Consider the following 22,006-nt stretch of genomic DNA (forward strand, 5'->3'; position numbering starts at 1 on the left):
TAGTCCTGCTCAAAGATTAGCGTCCAATTTATGAATTTATTTCAGGGGTTGAGGTTCAAGTGTAGATCAAATATAATATGAAGAACCAGACAGTTCTACAAAACTGAATACAAGTAACAAAGGACAAAGAATAGTTGCAGACCAGCCTCTTCTGTGGAAGGCAGGCATAATGTTCTGATTAAGAATGTGGAGTTTGGGACTGTTGGGGGGAGGGGGGTGTGGAAGAGCCCTGACTTCATCATGTAAGTGTGAGATGGTGATGAAGTACCGGGATTGTATATAGTTCAGCTAAAGTCGATCAGATTTACTAAAGTACTGTCCTCAACAGATAAAAATGTGAATCTTGGGAAGGGATTCATCCAGGTGAGTCATGTAGGGATCACCTGGGGGAGACATGGGCAACACCCCCTCCAGTGTCTGGCCCTAAGTCCAAGAATTAGCACTGCATAGACTGACCCAATCCAAAGTCTGAAGAGGAGGAAATAGTTCTTACGGTGTGATAGGCCAAGATTTCCAACTCTCAAAAATCAACAGAGATGCTTGTTTTTTGTTTTTTGTTTTTTTTTTGTTTTTTTTTTTTTTTAATTTTTATTTATTTGTGACAGTCACAGAGAGAGAGAGAGAATGAGGCAGAGACACAGGCAGAGGGAGAAGCAGGCTCCATGCACCGGGAGCCCGACGTGGGACTCGATCCCGGGTCTCCAGGATCGCGCCCTGGGCCAAAGGCAGGCGCCAAACCGCTGCGCCACCCAGGGATCCCGATGCTTGTTGCAATAAAGAGGTGTTTGTGGTCCTCGGGGGAGGGAAGGGGGGGTGAGGCAGGTTGCAGTCATCTCCCTGTGGCCACCTGAGCTGGGGTACAGACTGAGCACATGAGCCAGCAGCCATGAGAGCCCACGAAGTGCCACAGCTGCTTCTCTAACAGAATTCCAGAGGTCCGAGTGATGGAGGGACAGAGAAACTCTTGGCTGCAGCTGCCCAGTATTGCCTCTTGCCCTTTGGCTAACAGAGAGACTAAGAGCTGGTGGCTGGGCAGGAGTGGGCAGGAAGCATTTCCCATGCTTGTTGAACCACATCCCTCATGTCCAAGAGGCCACTCACCTGGCTGCAGTTGAAGAGCCAAGGTCACCTGCACTTCAGAAGCACTTCTCACTCTGTGCTTCGAGAAGTGCTTGACCAAGATGCCCTGGCACTGTTGAAGTAAGGGAAAGCAAAGTAGTCCATGGGAACATGGTAAAATGTTCTGTCAGAGATCTAGAGGCGCACAGAGAAGGGAGATAAGGAAGATACCCCAGTGACAGAGGAAGAAGTACAACAAGGTGCTTGCCTTCATGGTGCTTACATTTTCCATGGGTTAGACAGGTAAATGAAAAACACAAATAAGCCAACCAGACATTGTGTACAGATAATGATAGTAGGTGTCCTGAAGACAAAACAGGATGGTGTGCAGTTTGCAGAGTGGAGTTGAAGTGGGAAGCCGCCTGGTTTGGGTGCACTGCTCCCTGTGATTACTGGCAATTGAACTAAAACTGAAAGAATGAGGAGCATTTAGCCATGGGTAAGCCAGCGGGAAAGCATTCAAGGAAAAGGAACAGTCAGTGTAAAGGCAGGAGGAGGAACAGTTGGAAGGATTTGAGACTGGGAGCAGAAGACCATGATGATTGTGGTGGCCCAGACAGGGTGTGCTGGATCACAATCATGCAGCATGATGGAAAAGACCTCTCGGACTCCACTGAAGTTGGAGGAGTGGAAATCACAGCCAGTGTGAAGGGCAGTGTGTTTATCCTCAAGTTGGGAGGGTTGACTGGGGAATGTGTTGGGGGCCTGAGGGCTTTTGTCCCTTTTTGTCTCTGAGAAGGTTGAACCAAGCGGCTGCCCCAAAAACAAGGGCAGTAGGAAGTGGTGGGGGGCTGGAAAGAAGTCATAGGAAAAATTAGGAGTGATTGTTGTGTGGAACAAGAGGCCTAAAAGGTGGCCCAGCTTACAAAGGACAGTCTTCACACTGGTCCACACAGCTTCATGGCTTTCCTCCAGCAAGGCAGCCACCCCACCAGTAGAGGAGAAGCAGGTGCAGAGGCTGCATGGGGCCTTTCTGGGTGGTCAAGACAGAAGGACAGACAAGATTCTTATGGAACCGGCAGTGTGGGCAAGTGATCCTGGGGTAAAGGACAAGAAGCCAACAGATGTGGACCCAAGAAGACCCAAGTAAAGAGCTTTGGGCTCATCAGAGCTCAGTGTAGACAAGAAGGAAGCACATTGAGAGTGATGATGGCAAAGAGCCGGAGGGATGGTCTCAGGTCAGACAGGAGGTTGGCTTTAATCTTTAAGATACTTATATTGCATTACACCTGCCATTTTGTATGTCTTTCTCCTGTCTGTGTAATGAATCTGTGTGTTCATTAAAGGAGAAATGGTTGGCAGGTAGCTTGAACTTCAGTGAATTCTGATCCTGGAATGAAACATTTCCTTTTAATTGTTGCATATACCTTTCTCAGCTTTTTGTCTGCTTGAAGCATATTTCTTCTTTTGCTCTTTGAGCAGCCAAAATGGATGTGTTGGATGCATTGGCTCTGTTAATAGGCCTCTATTGGACGCCTGTTGTCACTCTTAAATGTAACACCACAGCCATAATTGATGGAGAGTTGAATTGTAAGCTTTTAGGACTAATTGCAAAGTGTAAACTAAAACATTTCCTGGAGCTGCCTTTAAATACTAATAATAATACCTTGTATAGGTTTAGTGCTTTACAATTTACAAAGCACTTCCGTATACATCATATCATTTAATCCTCACAATAAACAAGGCTTTTTGAATGCTTAGATCTTTCTTAAGTGAGAAATCATGTTGCACATCCTGATTTAATCCTGGTGGGTCGCCAGAAGTTCTTGATACAATAACCATTTATCGAGCACCTTCTATGCATAAAGCACTTTAGTAAGGATACCAAGGGGTAAATTTCCACTAAATAAATATCCAGTAAATAGTACCTATCCAATAAATGTGATCTTGCATCCCAGCCCATTGTCCCTTGCTCATCACAGCCACTATTTTGGAGGCTGCTTGCTAAACCACAAATTGATATAAATATTGTTGGGAATTCATTGTATCAGAGTTTTAAGGATACTGATACTTAATCTAAGCTCAGTGATTTTTTTTCAGCAAGTCGTTCTGTGGATTTTAGCCTGTACTTTCTTGAAGAACTTGCACAAGTAGTTGAATCTCAAAAAATACTTCCGACATCCAGCATATCTGAAAATGCCTAGCCATTGAGTTCATGTCCCGATGAAGATGATTAGGGTATGATTCCAAGAGTACAATTCGGCCCTTGGCGCCATAAGGCTGGTTATCCGGCACAAAAGAAAGCATAGTCATCTCTGGGTTCCTGAGCGGCATAGAGGAGCCTGGGGGACGGAGTCTGGGAGATGCATAGAGGAGCCTGGGGGATGGAGGACTTCCCAGGAGGGAGCTTTGTGCTTAAGTGGGGGCGGAAGATAGCTTTGGATCCCAGCCCCCCAGGACTTGGAACCTGTGTCCAGGAGCCCCTTCATTCCAGGCACATGCTCTGAGCCACCATGGCTCCTCACACATTCTCCAGAAAGTAAAAGAACCCCAAATGATAGGAACCTTCAGAGGCCTCTGGGCAGAGCGGTCCCTCAGAGTGATGACCTGCACACCATCCTTCCTCTCCCTGTCGGGGGCACTGTCAGGCAGGGAGGGCTGATGTGGCATGTCAGGTCAGCTGAGAGCTGTTCTGTTCCTGAGACGCTGGTTACTGAGGGCATCGTTGCTCCAGCCATCTTCCTGCTTCTTGTCTGGCATCTTAATTTTATTAACTCTAGTGTTACACTACCTCTTATTCTGCTACTTATATGTCCATGTGTTTTGGGAACGGGGGAGAACAAACCCCAGTGGCCCAGTATGTTTTACTAGTGCCCTCATTTCCTGGACACACAGGTTTTTTAGAAAATTTTCCCATGATACCATCTTTTTAAATAACCGCTTCTGTGTATTTTACAAGGGAAGCTGATGTCTGGATTACCAAATTATTTCTTGGTTCTTTTGAAAAGGAACTTAGGGCATCACACACCAAAGACCTCTTCTGTTTATTTTGACCCAGAGTATGCAGCCAGTATCTGAGCATCCCATAAATACTCCAGAGAGAAGACCACAATTAGGAGATAGGGTGGAGCGGGAGTTCGAGCATTAAGTCTAAGTGATATTTCCAACTGGGGCTGGCATCGTGCTTTAAATAACTGTGTTCTGATCATTTAGGTCTCTCTTTATAGGGCATCTTTTATGACCAAGACTGTCCAGTACCAAAATGAGCTACATAAATTCCTAATCTGGGATACAGCTGGACAAGAACGAGTAAGTCGCCCTTTAATTTACTGTGTGTTTTTCCGAGGCCCACATTAAAGCTCCCACCCGACTGTCAATGTCCCTGTCATCTCACGTTACTCACTTCTCTTCCATGCACCAGAGACACATTTATTTCCATTTGCATAGGCCAGCCTTTTTCTTTTCAATTAGAGCCACAAAGTCCACTGATGGAGAAAGTGATAATGAGCACTGAGGGCACTTTTATACTTTTTAGTGTCTTAAAGTAAATGCTGACTAACAGGCCTGATAAAATCCCGCTCAGAGCATTGTGTGTACTTTGGGGCTCCATCCTCTAGCAAAGATATAAAAGAATTAGTGGTAGAAAGGGAGAGTTAAGCACATCTCATTTATAGCTGCCTTTTAAAAGCTAAAGAGGGAACTTTACAGCATATGAAGTTTGAGATTTAAGTGAAATGGATGAGCTAACACAGAGCCGAGCAATAGGTACTTAATAAATGCCTGATGATAAAATTGTCTGAGATGGTTATCTGCTTAAGGAAGAGCCCGAACCAGAGGTGGGGCCTGGGCCATGGCATCCTAGTGCAGAGTGGGATTTGGTGAGGCCCACCTGCATCAGACAAGGGGTGAGGAGGTAGGGAAGGGAACAGACGCTTCCTGCCGCCTCATTTTCCCTCTCAGCCCGACGTCTGATTTCCCTGTCGAGGTGTGTCTGGCAGCCACCCCATTATTCAACGGCTGTTTAATTTTGTTTTCAAACAGTACTATCAAAACAGAACATCTGATGGATGCACAGTGCTATCGTAAGCTCTTAAAAGTATACCAGAAGTAATCAGGAGAAATAGTCTGTCATCACGGTCTTATCTAAGACAGCATAGATACTGTGTATGGTATAAAATCTGACAAGAGTCATCACAGACAAATGGAGGAAGACAAAACAAGCCATTACTGTTGTCCTAGACGTAGACACCATACATTTGTACAGATTTAACGTCTTAAGTTTGCTCTGTTTGATTTCTTCTGGGTGTGTGTGTGTTTTGTTTTGTTTTGTTTTGTTTTAACACCGGATGTCATGCCCTGCTCCAATTAATCATCTGAGATATGTCTGTTTAATCTCCCATTCCCCATTCCTCCAAACAAACACATTTGTTTGTGTTGTGCATCTAGGATGGAGTATTTAGGACAGCTAGACCTTTTGCTAACCATCACTCTTCCATCCTTCACAAGTGTTGCTTCTCATAGTCTCTGTGAATATATCTATAGATACAGCCTTGGCGTCTGTCCTATTAGCTGAGAACGCCTGTGGCTCTTCATACCAGTAATATATGTACCTTTCACTGAATCCCAACTTTCAATTACCCCCTCCCATATATTTGATGATACAGCAAAACCCTCATCATAAAGAATCATGCTATAATACAGACTCCATTATACTTTGAATCAGAGCCTGTCCTAGTATACACAGTGATGTAGAGCATCTCTTTTTCTCTAGAACATAAAAAAAGAATAATACAAGGCTTCACACCTCTCCCTTACTGCTACTGTAATAGCAGAATTCTTTTAAGTTTTGTAATTAGCTGGTCTGCCTGCCTCTTCTTTCCCCACTCCTAATTGATTCTGCACCAGGGATAGTTGCTCTGAGATGCAGATCTCCCTCATCCCTACCTGAAGCACAGTCACTTAGCCAGGGGCTAGCATAGGGAACAGCAGGCAGGCAGGAGTCGGGAGGACCACCTAGTGCAACCCCATGCATTGGAGACCTTCAGGGTGCTGCTGAGCACCCAATCCAGCCAGCTGTCGCAGGGCAGGAGTCTGCATCCAACCTGGCCAAGCACAGCTTTGAGAGAGCCAGCACATCTGATAGCTGACCCCACATTCTTTGAAATGCTGAGCCTCATGCAGGACACATCTGTGAGCTTGTTCTGACTGCCAATTTGCCCTGGGCAAAGCCTTTATGACCTGACTCTGCCAGACTGTTTTTGCTTTCCACCACTTTATCTTTTTGGACCAAACTGCTTAGAGTTCTCCAGCATGCCATACGGCCTCACCTTGATGTCTGTGTACTGTTGTTCCCTCTAGTCGGAATGCCCTCCCTCCAACTTGAACATAGAAAACTCATGTGTAGCCTTCAAAATTCACCTCTAATGTCACCTTAGGGCGGCCTTTCCTAACCGTCCCTACTATGTTCAGAGAAGCCACTGCTTTGCCATTTGCCCCTTTGCTCAAATCTGAGTCTGGAGATGACCTGTAATTCCTCCCTTCTCTTCCCCTCACATTTGTTCTATCAGTGTGCCCCCCAGCTGTATCTTCTAAATTACATCAGATACGTTCACCTCCCTCCACCTCTACTGCCAGCACTCTGCTTTCAGCCACCTGTGACCCACAGAGGGTCCCTGTAGCCTTTTCATTAGTCCCCAGCTTCCCTCTTCCCAGCCTGCCACCCTGCTTCACTTCTCCTCACAGGACCTGGAGGGATCGTCTGAAGACAAAAATCCAATGCCACTGTCTTCCTGCCTAATACCCTTCAATGCCTTCCCACTGCTCCTGTAGTAGCCAAGGTCTGAACTGTGGCCTGCAAAGCCCTGCACGGCCTGCTCTGCCTTCTCGCCTCTGTTTGCCATCCTGGCTCATCCTCCCTCTCACCCACTGAGTTCCAGCCCACTGGCTTCCATTCAGTTCCTCCAATGCCCCAAGGTCCTTGCCTCTCCAAGGTCCTTGACTCTGAGTGTTCATGTACATTGTTTCTTCTCCTGGAACTCCCTCTCTTCCCCCTGCTCAGAGCATGGCCAGCTGGCTCCTTCCCAACCTTTGAGTCTCAGGTTCAGTGATACACCCTCAGCATTTTCCCTAATCCCCCTGCCTGAAGCAGGGCTCCAGTGCATTCTCCATCACTGCCTCCTATTCATTTTCCTCAGGATCCTCATTACAAGTTGTAATTAGATGATCTGTCTCCTGCACTTGATTGACAAGAACTGGAACCAGTGTCTTGTTGACTGCTGTATTCCTGTTGCCCAGCACAGGGCCTGACAAAGCACTGATGCTCAGATGCTGGTCAGGCCAGTCAGTGAATGAACTCTTCAGAGCATTTCTTTGTATCCTACACAGTCTTTGATTGCCCCCATCCAAGAGATTGTCTCCTGTTTCCTTACTTGTCTGTCTGCTGTTAGACTGTGAGCTCTTTGCAGGCAGGCAGGGACTGTATCCATGTCTGTGCTCTCAGCCCCTGGCACACAGTATTGATGTCAGTGGACTTTGGTCAATTGATTGCCAGCCCTACTTTTGCACAGATAAGGAAGGACAGATCCTCTACTATTACCATGTGAGTATTGCATGCCTCAAATGATAATTTCTGGTATTTGCACATGTATTGTTAAGTTCCCTACGGTAGTGAGATTCATCATAGAACCAAAAGGCGTCATAAAGTGAGAATCCTTTCTGATGAACTGACCGTTCAAACATCCTCCCCATTTGACCCTCCATCCTCTGCTGTCTATGGTTTTGGCAGGTGGATTGTCTTTCTGATGGTCCAGTTGCAATTGATTTGCAAATCGATTCCATTAAGTCAATGAAAGTGATTTTGGAGAACTTAACAAATGTCATGCAAAGCCACTGATGGTAAGGGATCTTGTTAAATGAAGGGGAAAATACTGATCAGGATGATGATATAAGTGTTTCAGAAGATAACAATTTGTGGACCAAAGAGTTGAGCTGCCTAGGAAAAACCGATGGAGTCCTCAAATAGTTTTGTAAAAATTCCTTTTCTGTGATCCGATAGGAGAGTCAAGCATGAAATGAAAGATAGACATCGTATTGTGCTAGCGTATAGTTTCATCAGAAGAATCACAGTCAGGTCCTCAATCAACTTCGATTCAGTGTTCATTCAGGAAACTAGCTCCTGGTTGCAATAATAAACCTAATTTTTTTTTTCCTAACATCAGAGGAAATGAAACTTTTTTTTTTAAGATTTTATTTATTTACTTACTTATTTGACAGAGAGAGAGATAGCGAGCACAAGTAGGGGGAGAAGCAGGGGGAGAGGAGAAGGAGAGGGAGAAGCCCAGTGAGTGGCTTGGTCCCAGGACTCTGAGATCATGACCTGAACTGAAGGCAGGTGCGTAACTGACTGTACTACCAAGACACCTGAAATGAAACTGGTTCTCATAATTTCAATTTATTTTCTCAAGAAAGTGCCTTTGTCAGATCTTTTTGTCCCTGTCTGCTATCCTAAACAAATCCATTCACCAATCATCCTTCACTAACAGGGACTCCTGCAGTAGCATGGAGATGGACCCAGCACCATGGACAAATGAGCACCGCAGATACCATAAATATACCATAAATGGAACAAGAACATTTCAAATACATGACAAGAAAGCTTCTTAACTAAAATCTAATAGATACTGCATCCAGTCCTTAGGTATAGGTATATGAATCTTCACATAGTTTCTCCTGATGACCGTTTGCAGAGGTCAGGGCACCAGGAAGGCACGAACTCAGTTGTCTTGTAAGAAATTGTTCTCATGTTAAAAATCAGGAAAACCTGGGATAGAGTATCATCTGGAGCTGGGGTTGACGCTCTGGTCTGTCAGCCAAATGCAGCCTGCTGCCTGTTTTTATAAATAAAGTTTTATTGGAATAGAGCCACAGTTATTTACACATTGTCTGGAGCAACTTTCACTCTTCAGTAGTAGAGTTGAATAGTTGAGAGAGAGATGATATAACCCATAAAGCCTAAAATATTTACTGCGTGGCCCTTCCCAGAAAAGTTTTTGCCAACCTTGATCTAGAGACAGATTTGGAACAGAGGTGTCCTGATATCCTTTGAGTCTCTCTTTTAAGCAGCCACTTTCTTTCTTTACACCAAAAGGTCATAGAAAGAGTTTCAGTGTCAATAATAGCAGAGTGGCTTGTAAGGGACTAACCCTCCCAGAGGTAACAATTACATGCAAGTCCTGGACAAAAACATTAAAAAACAACTCTCCGAAGGCACTGCCAAATACAGTCAGGGACTGCAAAGGGAATTACAGTGGGTGAGACTCAACGTTTTTATAGATTTTTCCCCAAAGGCACTCTCTAGTCCAGGCCACACAGCGTAGCTAGCACTCAGGCAGAAAGCCCTGATTTTTAGCTTGTGGTATTTGAGGACAAAGTTTGATGATGCTACAGCAGCTGAGGGGGAAAGAGAGCAAATCCCAGAAAAGATGGATCCAACAAGGAAGAAAGCTCCAAAATCTACTTATAAATTCCCTTTAGGCCTCTGCCTGACTGCCTGTTGCAAGTACACAGCAGAAGAACAACAGCTAGAGCAGCGACAACATGGAGCAGAGAGTCAGCTGCTGCTCATTCCAGGACAAGCAGAGTTTGGAGCTTCAGTCCAGTCCTGCCTCACTGGAGCAGGTGGCTAAACTGTTTGGACTTCCCATGACACCCCAGAAGGGCCAGGCCTGACAGGCAGAGATCATGGCCCAGAATGACAAGTGGAGCCAAGCAGGCCCACTCCTTACCACGTGTAAAACCCATCTCAGGGTGATTATCCAAGGTTTTCACACTCCTCAGAGAAGATCATAGAAGCCAGATCATTTAAATACACTCGGACTTCAAGGAAAAAGTAGTCTTACCAACTTAACTGTAGGTGGGGAACCTCACACAGAATGGAAACTAATGATTGAACGGTTGGAAACACTAAAGCTGACAACTGCAGTACTGATGAAAAGTCCCTTGGATGGCTGGCAAAACAAATTAGCCAGCCAGAACAGAGAGAGTGGGAAATGGGGACAGATCCCAACAACTTGACATGTGTAACTAGAGGCCTGGAATTGTGAAGAGAGAAGGGAAAGAGAATAAAAGTATGGTTCAAGAAAACTTCCCAAATTTGGTGAAACACATCAACTCACAAATCCAAGAAGTTCTAGCAAACGTGTAAGTACAAAGAAAGCCACACAGATCACTGGAAACCAAAGCAAAAGAGGAAAACCTTGAGAGCAGCAGAGAGATAATGGACATACTGTGCACAGGGAACAGCAGTGCACGTGGTCCCCAGCTCCTCACAGACATGGCGCAGTCTGGAAGCCTAGGACCGCAAGTCTCTTGAAAGTGCTGAAAACAGAAAGATGTTAATCTACCAAAATTAGCTTTCATATATAAAGACCAAGGAATGACCTTTTTAGAAGAACAAAAGCTAAGAGGATGCAGCAGCAGCCCCAAAAAGTTTTTCAGGCCAAAGGGAAGCACACTGGGCAGTCACTGCTATCCATAGGAAGGATAAGAACTGCTAGAGGTGGTAAATAGGAAAATCTAGCTCTTTTTCTTCTTATTTACTGGCAGTTAATGTAAAAATGCTAACATTGGCTTACAGTGTATGTAGATTTTAAATACTTGACACCAGCACAGAAGACAGTGGGGAAAAATTAGACTCTTGCAACGTTGTCATATTTTATGTGAGGTGGTGCACTTTAAACTCTTAAGTGGGGCTATGAGAAAAAAATGTATATTGTAGTTACAAGAGGAACCACTTAAAAATACAAGAAGGGATAGCTTAAAAGCTAGTGAGCAAATTATTATATTAAAATTGAATGCTAAAAAATACTCAGTTGATGCAAAAGACGGAGGAAAGGAAAAACAGGATTTTCTTTTTTCTTTTTTCTTTTTTTTTTTAATGGAACAAATATAAAACAGTGAGGGGCGCCTGGGTGACTCAGTGGTCTAGCACCTGCCTTCCACGCAGGGTGTGATCCTGGAGTCCCGGAATCGAGTCCCATATCGGGGTCGCTGCATGGAGCCTGCTTCTCTCTCTCTGCCTGTGTCTCTGCCTCTCTCTCTCTCTCTCTCTCTCTCTCTCTGTGTATCTCATGAATAAATAAATAAAATCTTTAAAAATAATAAAATAATAACATAAAACAGCGAAAATGGTGGGCCTTGTAACCAACCAGCACATAGTTGAGCTTGGTGTTTGATCCAGTCTGACAACCTCTGCCTTTTAAGCAGAATGTTCAGTTCCTTTACATTTAATGTACTTCCTAATATAAAAGGATTACCTTCACTATTAAAACATAGCTTGAAAATAAGGGGATGGAAAAGTATATCCTATGGAAATCATAAGCAAATGGAAATTACTGCGGTTACATCAGTGTCAACAAGTATCAACAAGGTAGATTTGAAGACAAGTGATTATCAGCGGCAGCCCAGGTGGCTCAGCAGTTTAGCGCCGCCTTCAGCCCGGGGCGTGATCCTGGAGACCCAGGATCGAATCCTGCGTCAGGCTCCCTGCATGGAGCCTGCTTCTCTCTCTGCCTGTGTCTCTGCCTCTCTCTCTCTCTCTCTCTATCTCTCATGAATAAATAAATAAAATCTTTTTAAAAAGACAAAAACAAGTGATTATCAAGAATAAAGGGGCATGATAAGAGGGGAATTAAGGTACCTGTACTGATTGGAATATTTTATATATTGGTAGGATGGTGTTTACATGGATGTATACATACACATTAGTCATTTTATCAAAACTTAAGACCTTTTATCTAACTTAAGATCTTTGCATTTCTCTACATGAATTTTACCTTACAAATTTAAATGCTGAAGAAAACCAAAAACCCAACAACCTTGTAAAGTATGTTGCCATTATAATATATCAAAAAAGAAAGCTAAAAACTATATATCCGGTAAGGGGTTAATACCCAAAATATGTAAAGAACTTCTACAACTCAGTACCCAAAAAGCAGCAACAACAAATAATCTGATTTTTAAATGAGCAGAGGAACTGAATAGACATTTTTCCATAGAAGACATACAGATGAGACATATGGAAAGATGCTTGACATCACCGAACACTAGGGAAACACAAATCAAAACCACGAAGAGATATCACCTCACACCTGTCAGAATGCAAGTATCAAAAAGACAAGAGGGGCGCCTGGATGGCTCAGTCAGTTAGGCATCTGACTCTTGACCTCAGGATCATGAGTTCAAGCCCCACATTGGGTGTGGAGCCTACTTAAAAAACAAAACAAAGACAAGAAACCAGTGTTAGCAAGGATGCAGAGAAAAAGGAACCCTCCTGCACTGTGGTCAGAATGTATATTGGTACGGCTACCAAGGAAAATAGTATGGGAGTTCCTCGAAAAATTAAAAGTAGAACTACCATATGGTCCCATAATTCACACTGCTAGGTATTTACCCAAAGAAAATGAAAACATTAATTCAAAAACGATAGATGCACCTTTGTTTATTGCAGCATTATTTACAATAGCTAAGAATATGGAAGCAGCCCAGTGTCCATCAAAAGATGAATGGATAAAGGTGTGGCGTGTGTGTGTGTGTGTGTGTGTGTGTGTACATATGTATAATGGAATATTTCTCAGCCATAAAAAAAAATGAGGTGTTGCCATTGGCAACAACGTGATGGAGCTAGAGGGTATAATGCTAAATGAAAGAAGTCAGAGAAAGATAAATACCGTATGGGGGTTTCACTCATATGTGGAATCAAAAAACAAATGAAAAAGAAATAGACCGATAACTACAGAGAACAAACTGGTGGTTGCCAGAGGGAATGGGGTAGGGAGTTGGGCAAAATGCGTGAAGGGGAAGGTGGGGGTACAGGCTGCCAGGTATAGAATGAATAAGTCACAAGGGTGGAAGGTGCAGCACAAGGAATGTGGTTGGTAGTATTGTAATTGTGATGGATGGGGACAGATTGATAGCCATACTGACAAAGAAACAGCATAACATAGAGACTTGCCCAATCACCGTGTTGTACACCTGAAACTAAGATAACATTCTGTGTCCACTGTATGTAAATACAAATGAATTAATGAATGGAGTGAAGGAAGGGAAGGGAAAGGAAAGCTAATACCATATCCGTTATGTTCTCTGCGTGCTCCTACCAACCCTCAGCCCATGGAAGTCAGTCCAGAGTCTTCTCCATCTAATAACGTTTCCTATTCTGTAGTGCTTTCTTGCTTTGCAGTCTTTAGTTTTGTCATTCTCTCTCTCTCAAACTTAACATTTTGTTGGAAGTTATCTGGCTTTCACCCCAGTGGCAGAGATTTTTCTCACAAAGAGTAGGAAAGCTTCCTATGTGTGGATGTCTGGTCTGGCATTTAGTTTAACATCACATCATACTTAAAAAGTCCTTATATTCACCAATTCTTGCTTACCTGCAGTGCCAGGCACCAGGCAGCTCCAGAGATAAAATGGTATACACTAAGCGGACATGCTGTCTTCCCTCATGGAGTTTACAGTCATAATTTCACTGTCTTTTACAAAAGTCACCTTAAAAGTTTAAAGCCAAAGGTTAAGCTCTTTGGATAAGAAGTTGCAGAATCCATAACCCTGTGTGTGAATGGGACTGTATGCCAGATGCTCACCTATGACAACAGGTCCCTACTGCGGGGTCAGCCACCAGAACAGAGAAGCAGGATGAGACTACCATGATACCATGTCAGCCGTAGGGGTCAGGTTTCACATCAGGCTCTGAGACAAAGATCAAGTATAGGTAAACCTCCTGTGTCCACTGAGCAGGCTGCCCAGGATCGGCGTCGACTGGGTCAAGAGCCTCACGTACGTTCTCCACTTTCTATCTCACACTCATTAGGAGAGGTGGCCTGCTGACAGCCCTGCGGTTATCCCTCTGCCTCTCTGCCTCCCCACCCCCCCTCACTGCCTCAGGTAGGGTATGGGCCGGTAGGTGGGCAGGGGCCATGCCCACAAAGTGAAATTCATGTAAATGAAAGGAAATTTGTACCCGCATTTGGGAATTGCCACAGGTGCAGATATCAAACAAGCGAGCTACAGACTCCTCCAAGTAGCGAATGTAAATGTGTGCTCATTTCTGTGGTACAATCAGCATTTAGATTACAGGCTTATCTTTATGGCACCCAAATGCAGCCACTTCTCTGGAGAACTATTTACAGCATTATTTTTATCTCCTTGATAGTTTGGGAAGCCAAAGTTTAAAGGACTATTGAACAAATGAATTCGGGAATTATAACATCGAGTTCAATTAGAAAGCCTTTTTAGCAGAAACAATTGTTTATAGCACCATATTTAATTCCTATAAAACTGTATTGTAAACTATCTTCTGAGAGACCGTCAGCGTTACGTGAAAAGTTTCTTGCCTTTGGTAATGACCGCTTCCTCGGCTGCAGCATCACGTCATCTTCTCGGGCTTAAGAAAAAGATTAACTTTTGTGCAGAGCTATGGGGCCTAAAAGTCTGGTGAGAAACATCTTTAACTCCTTCTCTCAAATTTCTGTTTCCCCTTCTCTGCAGTTTCGTGCCTTAGCGCCGATGTACTATCGAGGGTCTGCTGCAGCCATCATTGTTTACGACATCACAAAAGAAGTAAGCCTTTCCATTTGCCTTCGGCTGTTTTGAAAGCTCTCTCCTGGCTCCTTCGGCCTCCAGTCGCTTTCCTGTTTTGTGTTTCAGGAGACGTTTTCAACACTGAAGAACTGGGTGAAAGAGCTCCGGCAGCACGGCCCGCCCAACATCGTCGTTGCTATTGCCGGGAATAAGTGTGATCTTATCGATGTCAGGTGCGTTAGGAGACCAGGCGATTACAGTGCTGATTATGTGTTCCCTTTCTTCCTGAGCAATATCCAGTATAAGTATCTTGCTTTTATTTTATCTCCGACATTGAAAAATTCCTTTTCGTTTAGTTGGAGTCCTGAAGTTTCAAACAAAAATTAAGAGTTCAGACATTTGGGGCTGATTAGATGAGCGAGAGAGAGACAGAGACAGGTGTGTGATTTATGTAAACATTGGTTACATCATCCTTGACATTATCTGAGATGAGGGCAGCCCCCCAGTTCCCATGACATCGGGTGCTTCAATGGGGAAAACATACATACTTTAAAGGGAAACACATTGACTGGCAGTTTCCACTTCCATGATTCCCAAAGCAAGGACTTGACTTCTGTGGGCAAAGAAACCCTCGCCATCCTGTGATCATTCCATCAGACGGATGCATCGCTAGTAGTGCTGAGTTCTGTTTCATGCTGTGTAACCAGAGAAGTGGTATAATTGAGAGGACCACGTATCGGGGCTTGGTCGCTAGCCATTCTCGACATCCTTTATCATCACGAGTCTGGCTAATTACTGGGTAGGTGGGGATAACATTAAGTTCTTGATGGACAGAATTTCTGATTTGCGATTGTTGCCTTCCAGAGAAGTCATGGAGAGAGATGCCAAGGACTACGCCGACTCCATCCATGCGATTTTTGTGGAGACCAGCGCGAAAAATGCGATAAACATAAATGAACTCTTTATAGAAATTAGTGAGTATCTCTGTGCCCTGTGGGTTTTCTCTTTGCTGAGCACCTTAATTCCAAATTACACAGCGAGGGAGAATTCCCTCTGCACAGAGTAGTCTGGTCTCTGACATTGCTCTCAGCAGGACAAGCTAGAGGAGGAGTGGCGGCCGGGTTTCAGCTCACTTTCTAATTGCTGGAGAGCTGCCGCCTGGTGACCGCCCCCCTCCATCTCCAAGACTCCTGAGTTCACTCCTGAGCGAACGGTGCGCAGGGCCTTGAGGTCCTAGACCCTGCCACCTCTCCCTCGGTCTCTCTTGAAATGTGTTTCAGTTAGTCATCCGAAGTCATCAAAAATGAACAATAAAGGGAAATGAAATGCAAGTGTGACACCACGGTAAGAAAACCCCCCAAAATTAATGGCAGGCAAGTAGAAAGTAAGGCCCCTCTTTCCACCCCTCCCCCTCTCATTTCCGGAAGTGTTAACATGATGCTGCTAGATGGAAGGAGGCTGCTGCATCCCTTTGGGATCCTCTACAGATTGTATCTGTGTTTATGCATTTCATTCGAATTCATCAAAATATTTATTGAGAATGGTTCCAGGCTCAGGGGAGACCGTGGTGAGCAAGACTGGCGCGGCCCCTGCTCTCCTGCAGCACACATTCGACTTCACAGACAGGCCTTGAGCACAAAGACAAGCAAGATCCCTTCAGGTGACATGCAGCAATAGGAAAAAAAAATAATGTGGGATAAAGTGAAGGAGTTGTCTGGGAAGGCCTCACTGAACAGGTGATGTTGGAGCTGAGATGGGACAGAGCAGGCTGTGTAGAGACCTGGGATCCCTGTTAACCTGACGTGTCAGACTTCCAGGTAGAGAACAGGACAAAGCTGATGGGGCACAGTGAACTCATTCAGATCCATCCACTGGGTGAGGTCAGAGACTACTGAAGCCAGAGGCTCACTTGGCCATTGTGTAGAGGAGGAAGCACTAAGTCCAGCACCTACCAGACCAGGCAGGGATGAGCCCAACAGCAGTGGGAGATGGGAGTTGCAGAAAGCCCTGGTGACCCCAGCAGCTGGCACATGCAAGCCCTGCTTCAGTAGGTGGGGTCACAGTGGAATCTAGGTTCTTGGTTGCCCGATTACTGGGGTTATTTTTATCTTTATTTTTTGATGATTTTAGTTTGTTCAGAATTCTAGATTTTATGTAATATGTCCCATTGTTTAGATTTGGCCATTCAGACATTTTCAAAGCACTATGCAAGCCTACCAAGCCCATCTGCCACCATATGGGGCCACTAGCTTGCTGGCCCACAGCCTCTCGTCCAGTCCCTTTCCTGTAGCATCTGTAGTCAAGATGTCTGTTGTCTTCCTAGATTGTAAAGAACAGTCCCCCAGATGCACGCTTGAAAGGCAACATGAGGCCAGTCGGGAATTTTTCAGTTCAAACTAAAATATCTAAGTGCGTGGTATTGGGAGTATGCCAAAATTATTGCTGTTTTTTAAGTGTTCTTTACTCTAGCGGTGTTAAAAACAGGAAGGTAGTGAGTTATGCCAACAGTGATAACTCCTATATAAAAACTAGCATGGACATACTCATTTTAACTGTGGAAAAATAAAAAAAAATATATGTTCACAAAGATTAGAAAAATTTAGAGAGATGTAAATTGAGCTTATTGTTTACTGGGTGTTGTAAAATTACATTAGCACAGTGCCTGGCTTGCTGACTTTTTATTGAAGTCTAATATACGTACAGAAGGGTGCTTAGAACTATAAAACTCAAGGAATTTTCACAAACTGGGTCTACTCCTATAATCGGCACTCGGATGGAAACCCAGCAGTACCCCAGGAGCCCCCACCCCAGGGAACCACTGGCTAGCTTTTCAGATTTGTTTTCCCTGTTTCTATATTTTATATTTTTTCTAAAACATACTGTACGTACTCTTTTGTGTCTGACTTCTTTAGCTCTATGTCACATTTGTTAGATTCATCCATATCATTGCCTGGCTCACTCTCATCACCGAGAGGGGGAGGGCAAGTAGAATATCCACAGGGGGGATCCCTGGGTGGCGCAGCGGTTTAGCGCCTGCCTTTGGCCCAGGGCGTGATCCTGGAGACCCGGGATCGAATCCCACGTCGGGCTCCCGGTGTATGGAGCCTGCTTCTCCCTCTGCCTGTGTCTCTGCCTCTCTCTTTCTCTCTCTGTGTGTGACTATCATAAATTAAAAAAAAAAAGAATATCCACAGGGTAGTTCTCCATCCTGTTAATCCGTATGTGAGTGCAGTTGCTCACAGTTCAGAGCTATGGCAAATAGTGCCTTTGTGAGCATTCACTTCGTATCCAGTGTGCACACTCTGTGTACACATGTTTGTTAGGTCTATTTATACCCAGAAAAAGAATCACTGAGTCACTGGGCATGCAGGTGTTCGGTAGGGGGGTTTGCAGCCAGTCTTCAAAGTGATTACACCAGCAGACACTCATACCAGTGGTATATGGAACCCCGGTCACTCCATCTCTGCAGTGTAAGTCTTGATCTGCATTTATGATCTATATAGCTAATGAAATTAAGCCCCTTTCTAGGTATTTATTCTTACAGGACAATATCTGGGTATCTCTTTTGTGAACTTTGCCTATTTTCCTGTTGGGCTACCTGCCTTTTTCTTAATTATGTTTATAGTTTATTTTGGATAGGAGTCCCTCATTGATTATGTATTGAAAAGATCTCTGTGGCTTGACCTCCATTTATGAATCAACTGTTTCACAGAGCTGAGGTTTTTAATCTTGATATAATCCAATTTCTCTTTATTTCCCTTTACGGTTATCACTTTTCAGCTCCTGTTTAAGAGATCATGGTCTATTCTCAGGTCATAAAGATGTTCTCTGCTTTCTTCCAAGGCTGTTTCAGAGATAGCACTGTAATACCAGCTCGCTTTCCATGATCCGTTCACTAGAAATGTGTGACAAGCTTCAGTAAATCTTTTAAGTAAATTTGCAGTTTATTCACAGCAGTATCTTACAGGCATTTGGAAAGTAGTCGTAGGACATTGTGGGGGACATTTTCAAGTGTAGACAGCATGCACCATGCTGTGTACTACCCACCTGGATTTGCAGGCCACTCAACATGTTGGTGGCTCCAGACTTGGAGACCCAAGGACCTGAGAATTGGCAAGTTCCATCTTTTCAGCCTTGTTAATGCCAGAAGATGCAGGTATCCGTTCATTCCAAGCTTTCAGAATACCTCAGTGCCCAGTACTGTGCTAAATATGGATGCCAGAAATAAAGATGGAGAGACAGGACCTTTTCTCTCGAAGAGCTTCAGGTCTAATTCAAGGGACAGCTCTCTGTAAGCAAATAAATAACGTGCTTCTGGCTCCTGACTGGTTTTAGTGTGGGAGGTGTTGGAGAGAGCTAGGAAGTGGGAGGGCATCTGGAAGGCCTTTGTGCCTGGATGCAACCCTTGTGTTACAGGGTGGGTAGGTGGATGGTGATTTAAGGTTTCTCCTGAAATTGACATTATGCTTCATGGAGCAGTAAAGTGAAACCTGTTCATTCTCATGCATTGTTGGTAGGAGAACAGAGTGGCACAGCCTCTTCAGAGAGCAATTTGGCAGCATCTGTCAAAATTTAAATTGCACGTCCTTCTTGCATTTGTGCTAGAATAGACCCTGGGAATATGGTGTATGTGTCAGATAAATACCCAGGAGTAGAAGAGCGTGACCCAGTTCTTCCACTCCTGTTAATTTATCTTACACATCCATTCACAGAGATATTTTTTACATTGTTGTTAATACCATCACAATGTTGGAAACAAACTAAATATCCATCAACAGGGGAATGGTTAAATAAATTAGGGTACATCCATGCAATGCAGTACCATAGAGCCATTAGACATAGTACCGCAGTGGAACAGCCCCCAGAATACATTCAGTGGAAGCTGCAAGGTGGACAGCAGCACAACCCTGTACTCCTCTTGGGGCTGAGGGGGCCAGGTAAGGGGGGGGCGGTGTCCTGTACAAGTCCATGCACATCTGCTCTGGATGGTGGCTTTGCCCCAAGGCAGAGTGACAGGTGTGTTCTGATGGACTTTTGTTTACCAAGGTACATATATACTCCCTACTCAGAATGTTTTGTTGACATGTAATTTCTTTTTATTTAAAAAAATTTTTACTAAATACAATGTGATATCCTTGTTTAGGATATCCCTGAAACAGAAACAACATTAGTAGAAAAACTGACGTCATCATTACAAAGCCTGGACCTTAGTTAGCAATGCACCAATGTGGAATTCTTTGTTCACAAATATTCCATAGGAATGTGAGATATGAATGTCCTCAGTGAGGGCTGTATAGCAACTATCTCTACATTATCTTTGCAACTTTTCTGTAAAATTGAAAATTATTCCCAGATTGAAAATTTGTTCAACTCTTATCTTAGTGAAACCTGTCAAATTATACCTGGACAATTGTTGCATCTGAGAATGAACAGATTTGGAAAGTTAAAGCTCATTCCCTTCCCTCTTCTCCTCTCCATCTAGGTCGAAGAATTCCGTCCGCTGACGCCAACCCGCCATCTGGCGGTAAGGGCTTCAAGCTCCGGAGACAGCCTTCCGAGCCGCAGCGAAGCTGCTGCTGACCGAGCCTCAGCCTCCCAGACTTGATGATTAAGTAGGTGGTCCAGAAAGTTAACAGGAGGGCTGGGGTCCCTGCCGCCAGGTTTCGCCTCACCGGTTTGGGTCTTCTTCGTGCAAAAAGGATTCAGAGAAATTGGCCAGTTCTGCTTCCTCTTTGGAGGCTGCAGCAGTTACATTTCAGACTGCGGACCTCCATTGTGTAACAAGGCTGGTGTGCAAAGGGACTGCATCATTGGCTTTTGACCTTGCTGAAAAGGAACATGTAATTGTATGGATGGTAGGATTAAATTGTTGAGTAGTTTTGTAATCAAGATTTTATGTAACATTTGTAAAGGGAAAATTAGCACTTTCGTGGTTCTTGAGGGAAAAAAGACCTTGCAGAGATTGTAATTTCCTTGGTTTCCCGTTACCACTGTTATAGGGAATCGTATCATTTAAAATGTGGTAGGTGATCATAAGTGGAGGGATGGCAATTATTATTGGGAGCTAAAATGGGTTATTTATAGGACTGATGGAAATGACTCCGTCCCCGCCATTTCCAAAGCACTTTTCATTGAATACTTTAGCCCATGATATGTACAGTAAATTAATAACAGTAACAACAGATGCATTGCTCACCCAAGGTTTGCATTCCGACCTCGTCCTGTATGTGTTACAAAACACATTATTGGCACCTTTTGAAATAAGCTCTCATGATCAAGATGGTGGCGGTAGAGAAGCTGCCTGGAGTAAATTGAATTGCGTATGTTGGAACTGACTAGCAGTGGTTTAAAAAAGAGGAAGAAGAGAGTAAAGAAAGTGGTGTAAATGCTGTCAATTTTTTATTTAACCCAGATATTTTGGTGGGGAAAACAGTTATCTGTTGCTTAGCATATGTAAAGTTGTAGTCTATATTTATGAGACCATTGCTTAAAGATTATAAATTATGTAAATACATTAATAAATTCTATGTTTCACCCAACACTCCATTTAATCTTGCAGCCAGTGTCTTGTGTGCCCACCCACCTCTCAGCCCATTCAAGGGGGGCTCTGACGCACGTTTATGTTGTGCGAGAGCACCGAGCACTTGGCTTACAGTCTTTAAAGATGTCTCTGCCTTGCCTTCCACCCACCCACCCCTCCCTTCCAGATCCCATCTGGAAATCATAATAAAGACATATGCCACTTTGACAAGCCTGACTAGCCCTTCCTAGCCTGGGGGTGAAAGATTAAGCTCCAAGTTCAAGTCATTTCACCTGGTCTTGGTAATAAGTTTCTTTTAGCATTTACAGTGACCTCAGACAAGTGTTTCCAGTGAGCTTTCCTTGTTAACAATTCAGCTTATCTTTCCGTTTCCTATATTCCCCTGCCTCTGTTAGTGGTTAACACTCTTTCCCTCAGGGAGCCTAATGAGGTTTTTAATATAATCTAAAAATAAAGCACTGAAGTGAAGTTGGTGACAATTTGCGCCTGGTCTAATTTGGCACCCTTCCAACCTGAGTATTGTAAGGGAAGGAAATTTACAAGATTAAATAGGAAATGAAACAGCTTGAATTTCAAACTAAATTGTGTTTTCAGAGCTATCCTTAAACTGAACAGTTGAAACTTTTAAAAATAATTGTTATTTCCCTGTGCCCCCCACTTGATATGGGTAGATTTTAATGGGAAAATTATAACTCAGATTAAGTAAAAAGCGATTCCCTTTTCCCTGGTGTATATCTTAAGCATTTGAAATTATTTATTCTCTTACTGAAATCATATGGAAGGAATGTAGTTAGGGAAAATTCTAACGTTTTGTTTAAAATACATGCGGAC

The 22,006-nt window shown here is 43.8% G+C and overlaps 1 protein-coding gene across 1 annotated transcript in view; it reads left to right on the plus strand.

Annotated features, from left to right (window-relative positions):
• RAB22A (RAB22A, member RAS oncogene family) overlaps positions 1–20,229 on the plus strand; it is a 49,731-nt gene extending 29,502 nt beyond the window's left edge. The window contains exons 3-7 of the mRNA NM_001003208.1: positions 4,287–4,368; positions 14,602–14,673; positions 14,761–14,867; positions 15,499–15,608; positions 20,117–20,229. Of these exons, the coding sequence (NP_001003208.1) occupies positions 4,287–4,368; positions 14,602–14,673; positions 14,761–14,867; positions 15,499–15,608; positions 20,117–20,214 (469 nt within the window). The 3' untranslated portion in view covers positions 20,215–20,229. The remainder of the gene's footprint in view (positions 1–4,286; positions 4,369–14,601; positions 14,674–14,760; positions 14,868–15,498; positions 15,609–20,116) is intronic.
• Positions 20,230–22,006: the final 1,777 nt, after the last annotated feature.

Source organism: Canis lupus, chromosome 24, assembly GCF_011100685.1.
Source record: "Canis lupus familiaris isolate Mischka breed German Shepherd chromosome 24, alternate assembly UU_Cfam_GSD_1.0, whole genome shotgun sequence".
NCBI classification, from domain to species: domain Eukaryota; kingdom Metazoa; phylum Chordata; class Mammalia; order Carnivora; family Canidae; genus Canis; species Canis lupus.